We start from the raw sequence: 11,341 nt of genomic DNA, 5'->3' as shown, positions 1-11,341 counted from the left end.
ACACTGCTCTGGTCTGAGCAGCTGGGTGATCCAGTGAGGCAGTCCTTATGCTGTAAATATCAGATGCAGTGCTTCTTCCTTATCAGCTGGCCTAAACTGTCTTAATATGATCACTGGGTTTCGTTTTACTTCTTCAAAAGGTAGAAAGGAAACCTGGAGGAGAGGGCTGTGTCACATCAATGGAGGGAGAAATATCTGCTTATGGAATACAGGTGGCTTCAAAATCTCCTTTTTTTTTTTTTTTTTTTTTTTTTTTCCACAAGAAAGCGCATTCCCCATGGCTACACACACAGACACCAGATTTAAAAATAACCAAGTTCCACCTCGACTGTGGGGGAGTGAAAGACAGAAGACAGATGCATTGGCTGCCAGCTAATCTTGACATCCACTTTTTCTTTCCTCACCCTGGCAGCCAGCAGTTGCAGACACGTGTACAGGTAAGGTCCTCAGTAGCAAGGCACGCTGTGTCTGCCTTCCCCTCAATCACTAATCGTTCCACCCCAGCCATGTGTGCTTGGGATGCCCACACACTACTTGGCACACCAGGCAGGTATGAAAATCACCACAGTCCCCCTAATTATCCTGCTTAATTCGCAGACTACTCACTGGTTGTTTGTGTGTGTGTTATTTTACTGTCTGCTCCACACAGCTGCTTCCCATGGCTCAAGGTGTACAACACACTTGTGTGCGTGTGCAGGGCTGCTTGTATTTGCAGACCTTGGCCCAGGTCTGAGGTGATCAGCAGCTTTCAAGGAGCCAGGCCTTGCTCTTGCTGCCTTCCCCCTGTTCAGGCAGCAGGAGTTTCCTCCCTTTTTCCCTAACTGGCTGTATTCCACTCGTTATTTATGCTTTCAACCAAATGCATTCATTGAAAACATATGGCACTACTGCCCACGTACTCAACGCTACTCTTCATGCACTCATGAGCAGTAGAAGCCGCAGCAATACAGCAAACTTGCTTAATTTATTTGCAAACATATTTACAAGCATCTCCTTATGTGTTTGCCTAAATTGAATGGCTCACAGAGAACTCCTTGCCATGGAAAATTATGGATGCTGAAAGTTCACATGAATTCAAAAAACAACATGACAAATTCATGGAAGAAAAGATCATCCAGTGCATTAAAGTGCAATTAACCGGATGTCAGGAGAATATTCTGGGGAAGTATCACTATAGGTTTATGCTGTTCTTACACATTTCCCAGGCACTCTCTTTGGTCACTGCTGAAAACAGGATATTTCTGGTCTAACCCACTGTGGCCATTCTTGGGTTTTTAAATGTGTTTTCTGTGATTTTATTGTGATACAATTTCTAATATGCCTGTCCCAGGAGAATTTTGGCTGCATTAAGTTCTTATAGGCACACTGAAAACCATAATATATATTTCTTTTTCTATATTCGGAGCTTAGCATGCTAAGCATCTCATTACTGGACTAGGATTATGAACAGGAAGAATAGGATATATCCTAGACCAGAACCACCTTAAGAGTAAAGCAGCATTCAGACCTGTTCAGTTTAACAAAAAGGGAAAGCTACAGAACTGATATGGCCACTACTAATGAACAGTGACCTAGGAAGGACCAGCAGATGTTTGGATTTACCCAGGCATGTCTTCTCTTTCTGCCAAAAATGCTTGCCCAGGTGGAATTTTCCCATGTGTCCAAAATTTCTGGATGTCTGACCACAGCAGCAGCAGTAGCTGTAGCTAGGCTTTGCTTAACTGGAAAGTCCAAGATACCAACTGGTGCATACAGGCAAATCAGCTCTACAGCACACATGCATTCACCTGTTCACAAGGTCCCAACCTAAACTTGACAGTATGATAACAGACAACTCTGGGCGCAAGAAGTAAGAAAATCCTGTGGCTAGATGCTGATATGACACATGCTTAATTTCCGTATCAGTGTTTTCAAGAAGAGCAGGCAGATGGAATAATTTACCAAGGTTGATAGTGGATCCTTCACCACCACTGATGTTTAGAACAAGAGAGAACACTATTTCTGAAGGATACATGCTCATTTTTGCAGGAACCAACCAGGGAAGTCTTATGGCCTTTGACCTGGAGAGAGGTGCTCACAGTAATCTCTTCTGCCTTTAAAAACTCCACACCATCCTCCATCTCCTGAGACACCCTACCCTCAAGAGAGCTGTGAATGATTACTAACATTGCAAGGATGATCTTTAAAGTCAAACTATATGGCAGTGAATGGTCATAGACAGCCTGGTGATGGTGCCTGGCTCTTTTCAGTAGCAGCTAGAGCTTGGTCTTGATGTTGCAGCTGGTGTAATCCAACAGGCAAAGGAAAAGACTGGAGCCAACACAGAAAACAAGGGTCATGAGCCAAAACCTGGAACTAGGTAAAAAGAACAAGGGTTTTGTCCAAAACCCCCGATTTCAGTCATTAGTTGGCATAGAGATTACAGGTTTAAACAGAGCAGCCGGTCCCAGGGACAGTCACCCTCACACTTGCAAGGGGCCATCTGAGAGGACCTGCCTGTCCATCAGATGCTGGCAGACCTCACCAGTGTTGCTTCACATCCAGATCTAGTAGCTCTGATACCTCTGCCTGTGGTCCAGAAGGGAAGCTCCTTTCTTTTTTCATATTCCCCATTTCCAGGTTGCTCCCACCAGCATCCTCGAGGCTCATGACCAGTTATTAAAGCAGCTTCAATCCCACTGCCTAGATAAAGCAAACACGACTGGTGGAAAACAAAAAATATCACCCAAATGTCCAAGGGAACCACAAACAGAGCCGCTGATCTATACCCAGCACAGATTTTTCAAAAGGACACGGATTTTCATGGCTCAGCGTTCTAATTTGTTTGACCGTTTATTTGCAAGGAACACATCCAAGACTGACAAGCTCCATTTATTTCAATGGGCAGCATATGCCAGCAACTTGAATGGCGTATGCTATAAAAGAGAATGGATGTTCTCTAGCATTCTGGAAAGCTGTCCTTTAGACAGATAGAGGACGTGTCGGTAATGGAAGTATAGCTCTGCTCTGACAAGCAATGCCATAAAAGTGGCATTGAGGGTCCCTGTGTTTGATGTCTCCCCATGTCAGCCCTGCTCTGACTGCAAGTGAAAAATGATTGTCCAAATACCTGATCCAGCTCTGGAGGGCCCAGCTGGGTTCCTTCACTCTTGTGCTTTGCCAGGCCAGAATGACATTTTCTGCAGGACAAATGTTGACACTGGGCTATTAGGGCTGCATTTGTGTGAACTATTAGGGCCAAACTCAAGCCTATTCTCACAAATGACATTACCTACAAACGATCGTGTGACGTGAATCTGAGATGTTCATGCAAGCACGTAGCCCCTTTCCAAAAAACACCATCACGTGGCAGTACTGTTTTCAGTCTTCCCCTTCTGACTCCAACCTGCAGATGCCTCTGTTGTGAATCTTGCCTTTCTAAGCCTGGTCCCACGGGCACCAGGCGTTATGAGTCTCTCATGAAGATTGAACACCATCTATCAGTCAATATTGTTTGGTGACCTGTGATGCTTTACTGATGGGCTGTAAGTCTGGCAGCAGTTGGTAGCTTGTTTTCACTATCTTTAATTAATTAACTAAAATTAGTTCCATGTTAGGTCCCATCTAGTGAGCAGTCTGGGTCACAAGGTTTTACTAGCTTGCCAGCGAGCCCTGGAAGTCAAAACAGAGCTTATTCTTGCTTTGCAGTGAGATTTGTAGGAACAAAGGTAGAATGCGTTTCTGTTCAGAGCGAGTCTTTCTCAGACACGTTTTATTGTCATTAAACGTATGAGTTTGCTCCAAAGAAAATATATGGTGTGTGAGCTGCAATTCCATCCACAGGAATTCAGCTCCACTTCTTCTATACCCCCAGCTCTTTGGGGCAATGTCTCAAGTCAGGTAAAGAAGAAGATTTGCTGATAGCTTCCTTACAGCTCCCTAGCATGGCAAAAAATAACCCTGGGTTCTTCTCCAGGAGATGTCTGCCCACTTGAGCCTCAGGATTCACTAGCATGGATTTGTCTTGCAGTACAGCCACAGCCAAGCAATGCCCCTGGACATCCATGATACAAACTTGACACCCCGTTATGCCTTGTGTTTTTTTTTTTCCTATCCACTTTCCCTTCATCAGGTGCTGCTCAGAGGCTTTGGTTTCACCTTTTATGGGGAAGCCAAACCAATGTTATTCGTGCCATTGAGGTAACCTTTGACACCATTTGGGCATTTCAGTTAGTCTTAATGCCAGGGAGGTTCTTGCTTAGTGAAGAGAACAACCACAGGCTGTGTGGGCCATAACTGTATTTGAGGATACAAGTCATCAGGTGGCCTATGCAGCCTGCTTTGGGACCGTGCTGATTCCCATAGTGTTCACTTGCATAAGGCCATATTCTAATCAAAAAGAAACAGTGAGCTGAACAAAGAGCTTTTGTTGTCCATCCTTTGACAAAATGGAATGGTTTTAGTTTCCATCAACTGCACTTTTGCCCCAGAATTTTGGGTCATTTCTGGTGACCTCCATATCCCAGTCAGTTGGCCCTGGGACTGCTGAGCTGTGACCAGACTCTTCCTCCATGTGTGAGCAGCATGAGGGAGGGGAGATCTTCACGGGGAGGATTTGGCCCTGCTTCTGGGCTCCAAGTCTCTGTTCAGAAAAGGGTCAGGCTGTCAGCTCCAGAATCTCTGACTGTCTTCTTAGGGATACAGAAACTGCACCCTGGCTCCTGCAGTTGATGTGAGATTTGCGGTTTCCCAGCAGGGCAGCTGGGGAGACGCCGTAGGCCTCCCATGCCCAGGGCAGGGTGGAAACCTCTGGGTTTAACACGGCTGGGAGCAGAGCAGTGGGGTAATTGGATCACAGCAGTAGAAAACAGCGCTTTAAGAGGTGTCAGAAATGTCTGCTCGTAACCAAAGGGCATTGAGAAACAACTGCTCGGTCTCTTCCTGGAAATTAAAAATAAAAAGCAAGCCATGTGATGACAGCATCTGCAGCAGGGAGCAGGGTGGCTTGCATGAATTAACAGCTTCCTGGCTGCTATCTATGGCAGCCTTAGCCAAACACTTGTTCCATCACCTGCAGCTCCCATGGGCTGAGGCTTCAGACTTACACCTTGAGCAGTTCCTCAAGGCAAAGAAGCACAGGATGATGGCAATTCGGTGGAATGAGACCTTGATTCTTGCAATGTGAGGGGACAGTGACCTTGAACTGTTCAGATCCAGGTCTCCAAAGAGCACCCATAATGTTTACCTGAATAGGGATGTGCTCTAGCCTCAGTGATGTGCATCTGAATCTTCCTGGCACACTAGCTGAGATTTTGGTTGTTTCTCTTCACAAGCAGCAAAGGAAATTACTGCATCCTTGTGCCTAGGAGCTCAAACACACTCCTGAGCACCAATGTTACCCACTTTCCATGCAGACCTGCTACCTCACAGTAACATTTCTGTTCCCTCCAAGCTCACCAGGGGGATTTATGCAGATGTAGGAACTCCCTTGTCAGGACTGGCATAGAGGTGGGCTCAGGGCATACATGCTTCAGACCCTCCCAGCCAGAGGCTGCACTGTATTTCTACACTCTGACTTCTGCAGTGAGCCTTTGATGGGTCCCATGGCAGCCAAGCTGCTGTAGGGCCATGAACCATGCTGGATACCCATGGATCCAGTGGCAGTAGATGGATTCAGAACACCTGAAGAAGTGACTGTGTCCTGCTGCCTTGTAAACCTATTACGGACAGGTGAACAAAGAGAAATTCTCAAGTTTCTGTAGAAAAAATGTTGATTAGCATTTTCTTGCAGATGTTACTTCTGCTATTCAAATGGCCCTGGTCTAGGTGACATGCAGAGAGGTTGTATTCTTTGCATGAATATCTATTACTTTAAAGAAAAAATGAAAATCAACAAAACCCCAAATTACTCAGGAATTCTACTTATTTTCTTTGAGGTCCTGTGAACTGCAACAAGAGCAGAACCTCTCCCCTTTCAGAGATCTCTCAGCCTTTTGCATGTATTACTGGACAAGCCACAGGGACCCCTGCAATTGTTCTCCTACCACCTCTCCCCTCACACACACACACATCCTACTGTTGGGACCCAGGGAGAGCAGCAACTCTGGGGAGTCCAAGCTCCCAACAAGCTGCCGGAGACCACCACCATGCCCACCCTTCCCACTGCCTCTTTGTGAGGGATCACATCAGCACAGGCTCCAGGAAATTCCCCAGGGAGGAAGGTGTACCAGCCCCCATTTAATGGAAAAAAACGGGGAAAAGGGGTGCAGAGCAGAGAAGGTGGTGTCAAGAAGTCACCTTGGTCACAGGCACCTCCTGGCTCCAGCAGGAAGATACCGAGCTCCATCCACCCTCCTGTGAGCAGGAAAGCCACAGACCCATGGCTGGCTCCCTCGCCTCATTGTCTGTGTGCTGGAAAGGAGGGGGGAGACAGACAGACAGACTGTCTGTCTGTGCTTGCCATGCACCATGGTTAGGGAGGGGAAGGGGAGCATGGACTGGACGTAGGGACAGCAAAAATAAATTCAGTAGAAAATCAGCCCGGCAATTCTCCACAGGCTCGGTGTCCGTGATGCAAATTGATGCTTAAAGCTTATTTATTAGCTTGCATGAGAAATGCCAGCGGTGTTTTTCTAGATCAGTGGGTATCCGATATTCTGGGGGGGGGACGGGGAAGGTGGGAGCGAGCGTGGCTAGAGACCGTATATCCAGAGGCTAGGGTTTATATCATGGGCTGCTCTCGACTGTTATAATTTGTGGCACAGATTCAGCGAGAATCTGATCTGCTGAAAATATTTGGGCTGTGAAAACTCCCACACTGTGACAGATGTCAAGTCCAATTAAGCGACTCGTGTCCAGGTTTCTGTCCAATAGGATTTCCCATTAAATATCAATTTAAGAGGGAAAAAATGCCGTCCCCTTTTCTCTCAGCCTTTATCTCTCCCAACCATCTCTAGGCTAAACCCTTCGGTACCAGGAGCGGATCCGCACGCATCTCCCGCTCTGTCTGGCTGCCCGTCTCGCCCCTGCCACCCTCCGCACCCCTCCTCGGCTCCTTTGCCACTCCGGGAGGGGTGGGAGGAGGAACTGCACTTTCTTTTTGTGCGTGTGAGCGCACCTTTTTCCTCACCGACGTCCTCTCTAGCAGCTTTTTCCAACCCCGCGTCGAGATTTTTGTGTATTTGTTTTCTTTTCCACGCTCGCAGTTCTTTCTTTCTTCTCACCCGAGCGATGCAGGAGGACTTGGGAAGCTCAGGGACGGATGGGGGGTTCGCTTATCCATTTTTCCCCCGCCGCCAGCTCTTGAAGGACCAGCAGAAAAACTAAGCCAAACATTTATTTTCCGACCGGCTCTCCCCCCCCTCTCCCGCCGCTCTCCGCCGGACCAGCGAATTAACAAAACCCCACGTTACACCAAAAAAAAAAAAAAAAAAAAAAAAAAGGGAAAAAAAAAAACTAAAACCCTAAAACCATCAAAACAAAAAGCAGGGGGGAGAAGAAGGAGGGTGTGAAGCATTGTCACCCCGACCCGCCGCGGGCACCGGGCCGGGCACCGGCGGAACAAAGCCGGCACCGGGCTCCGGGAGGAGAGGCCGGGGGGCGGGGGAGAGGGAGCAGCCCCGGCTGGTGCTATCTCCGCATCCCTTTTGTTATTGATCGCCAGGACGAAGAGCCGGGGAGACGGCACTTTCCAGCGCAATTTAATTTTTAATTTTTATTTTTTTTCCCCCCCCCAAACGCGACTCGCAGCTTTTGCCGGCGTATCGTAGCCCGCTGCCCCGAATTAACGGGCGGAGGCGGACTTGGATGGGGAAACGCTTTTTCCTCCCCGATGCATCGTAAGTAACTTAAGTTGTTATTTATACTCCGCAAAACAAGCACGGCGATAACATCTCCCATCTCTGGAGCGCTGGAGGCCGCGGCGAGGGATGAGAGCTGCCCTTCCCCATCCGAGCAGGACACTTTTCCGCTCGTAATTCATTTGATTTGATTTTGATTTTTTAATTTTTCCATGCTCCGCTCCCGGAGGGTCATTTGAACTGTAAAGGAATCGCCGAGGGGGCGAGGGGACCCGGAGACAGCGGCTGTGCAAACGACTCCACCGAGGTAAGCAGCCCTAACAATATATCCCTTTTCCAGGTAGCACGGGCATGGCTTTAGTAGGGGGGATGAGGAGGGGAGAGGAAATAAAAATAAAGTCTCTTTCTGGTTCGGATCGCCAAAACGGAACGTCTGGATAAAACCAAGCAGGAAAATTCAACACACACCGTGGAGAAACCTTTAAGCAACTTTCTCCACGAACCACCTCTGTAATTGCCCGTTTTCCTACAACCGCCCTACAAATCCTCCTTCTGGTAGCGTGCTTTCTCCTCTACCCGCTCACTTGGATCTCAATTGAGAGGTGATCTTATTTTTTATTTTATTTTATTCTCCCTCGCTGATACCGCTGATAGCTGACCTGCGCGCTGGCCGCTTTTATTTCCTACCCGTGCCTCGTGGGCCTGCTTAGTGCAAGGCTCCTTACCAAAACAGAGGGGAGGAAGCCCTTCCGACGGCCCTGACCAGCGGCGGCTCCTTTTGGGGCAGCTCCTCTGCCCCTCCGCCGCCCCGGGGCTTCCCCCGGGGAGCGCTCTCCCTCGCCCGATCGGTGCCCCTCCATTATGCCCCTTATTATTTGTGCTTCTAACGTCTTCGATTTTTTTTATATATATATGTATTTATATTTATATTTTTTTTCCCCTGTGGCCCGAGGTGGGGGACTTTGCCTGGAAACTTTACGTGGCAACACTCGGCGGTCTGAATTCTTGGGGAGGTGGTGTGCCCTCCTCCCCACCTCGCCCGACACCCCAGCCCCGTGCACACACGCACACGCACACACACATTTGTGTCCAAGGTTATTCACGAGGTGCCTGATGTATTGTTTTATTACATGCCGGCATGTCCACGTACGCGCTCGGATTTGTATTGCTGTCTACATGACAGATGGTGCTCTGTGAGGCCGCAAGAAGATACGATTCAATTTTCTTTTGAAAGGCACGTCCGCATTTATTTATTTATTTCCCCTTTCTTTCCCCCCACCCTTTTCGCGCAGGGAGGGGAGAGGAGGGAAAATTTAAAGGAATGGAAAAGTTCGGCCGCTGCTTTGGGTTTTTGGTTCTTTTTATTATTATTTTATTTCTATTTTGAATCCCACCCCTAAAAAACAAATCCCGAGAGCCTCCAGACGTCCCCGTTTGGTCGCTGGCAAACCGCTATCTGAGCACAATTAGCAGCAGGAAAAATAATAATAATAGGGATAGTAATAAAAAGAGGAGCTCACAGAAAAGAGCAGGAGGGGAGCCCAGCAGATCCATCAGATCCCGCAGGTCTGACCAGGGAAATAAATTTCCCCACTGGCCTTGCTGTGCTCGGGGAGCTTTGAGTCTGTCTCCCCTTTTAAAAGCATCGTGCCAGCGGCCCGGAGCCCGAAAGAGAAACGGTGGAGCAGAGCTTGGCAGGGGAGGACGTGCGATGGAGGAAAACAAACCAGCCCGATGCTAAGCCTCTGGACGCTAGTTTATTAGAAATAAATCCGCATCCTTTTTTATCGCTTCCCGGGCCTGCTTCTACACAGGGGGGGAGTAGCGGGAGCACACGCGGGACACGGGGCGGTGCTGCGGGTCGGGGGCGCTGACCCCCTTCTCTCTGCTTCTCTGTCCCGGGAAGGCTCCTCCGCCCCCTCCACGATGATGCTCAGCCCGGACCAAGCGGCCGACTCCGACCACCCCTCCTCGGCGCCCTCCGACCCCGAGTCCCTGGGGGGCGCGGACCCCCGGGCGCTGGGCTGCTGCGCCTCCGACCCGGAGCCGGCCGAGGGCGGCGGGGGCGGCGGCGGCGGGGGCGGCGGGGAGGGTCGTGCCGGGGGCCGGCCGGGGCTGCACCCCCCGCCGCTCAGCCGGGAGGAGAAACGCCGCCGCCGTCGAGCCACGGCCAAGTACCGCTCGGCCCACGCCACGCGGGAGCGGATCCGCGTGGAGGCCTTCAACCTGGCCTTCGCCGAGCTGCGCAAGCTGCTGCCCACGCTGCCGCCCGACAAGAAGCTCTCCAAGATCGAGATCCTGCGCCTGGCCATCTGCTACATCTCCTATCTCAACCACGTCCTGGACGTGTAGCCCCCGCACGCCCGCCCCGACGGCCCCGCGGAGGCCGCATCGGGACGCGCCGCGCACCGGGAGCCCGGCCCCGAGCGGACCCGGCCGGCTGCGGGGCCGGGCGCTGCCGGTGCCGGGCACGGGGAGCTTTCCCCGCACCTCTGCTCCAGAGGCTGAGCCCCGGCGGCGCGGAACGCCCGCGTTTTTCGGCAGAGAGGTGTGAAACCAGATTGTCTCTTCAGGCTGTCAAGTGCCCCTTTATATATATCCAAAAACATCTACTTGTGACCTTAAACGTGTGACCCATGGGTGCAGTTAAAAATAACTATTTTTTATTTATGGTAGAAGGAGTGGACAATTTATTTTTTTCAAGACTTATTTATTTTTCAGAGTGGTGGCAATTTTACTTTGGATACTTTGTGCCAATTGTTTTCTATAGTCGCGTGTTTACACTTTCTCCTGTGGAATATTATGTTTAACTTTATAAGTGTTTGTTGGGATCAATACAGTGTTCCTTTTTCTTCTCTTTTCCTCTTATTTTTTTTTCTTTTCCGATTATATTGCACTTGTGTATGACAGACCTTCCCTTCCTCCCTGTTTATAAGTATATTTTATATATATCAAGACATTTGCGCTTGAACTCTTTTCTTTCTTTCCTTCCTTCCTCCCTTCTTTCTTCCTTCCTTTTCTCTTTCATTTTCTCTTTCCTTCTTTCTTTCCTTCCTTCTTTCTTTCTTTCTATTTTATTATTATTATTTTTTGTGCGTGTGTGTGGGATCAACAACCACTAGCACTTAACTAGAAGAGTTTTTTTAAAACTTGTTGTTATTCTGATCTATAGTTATGTCTGAAAAGTACTTTGCAAATCGTTTATAAGGGAAGTAGTTTTTTGTGGGTGTATACGTGCGTGTGTGCATACCTGTATGTGTGTGGGGTTGAGCGTGGGTGTGTATGTGTGCGGTATATTTTTAGGAAAGGACATTTTTCCTAAAAAAAAAAAAAAAAAAAGGAAGAAGAAGATGAAGAAGAAGTAAATCCAGGACTGCTTTCCTTTGTGACAACCAAAAAATTCTATAACCTGAAAATGTTTCATGTTCTTTGCTGTGAATCTCTTAAAACAAGAAGCGCATTTTGGGGACGAGAAAGAAAAAGAAAAAAAACACATCTGCTATCCAAAGATTTTAGTCTTTTTCAGGGTTTTTTTGTGTGTCTCTGTTGCTTTATATAATGCA

The 11,341-nt window shown here is 48.6% G+C and overlaps 1 protein-coding gene across 1 annotated transcript; it reads left to right on the top strand.

The window, feature by feature from the left end:
- Positions 1–9,704: 9,704 nt before the first annotated feature.
- On the top strand, positions 9,705–10,130 carry NHLH2 (nescient helix-loop-helix 2; the record flags this gene model as incomplete). The annotated part of the gene is made up of 1 exon (XM_082784751.1): positions 9,705–10,130. One exon carries the CDS (start codon positions 9,705–9,707, stop codon positions 10,128–10,130), a length of 426 nt encoding a protein of 141 aa, XP_082640877.1.
- Positions 10,131–11,341: the final 1,211 nt, after the last annotated feature.

This window comes from Aythya marila, assembly GCF_965140915.1.
Source record: "Aythya marila genome assembly, chromosome: 1".
Lineage (NCBI taxonomy): Eukaryota > Metazoa > Chordata > Aves > Anseriformes > Anatidae > Aythya > Aythya marila.
This window is presented reverse-complemented; position numbering and strand designations above follow the sequence as displayed.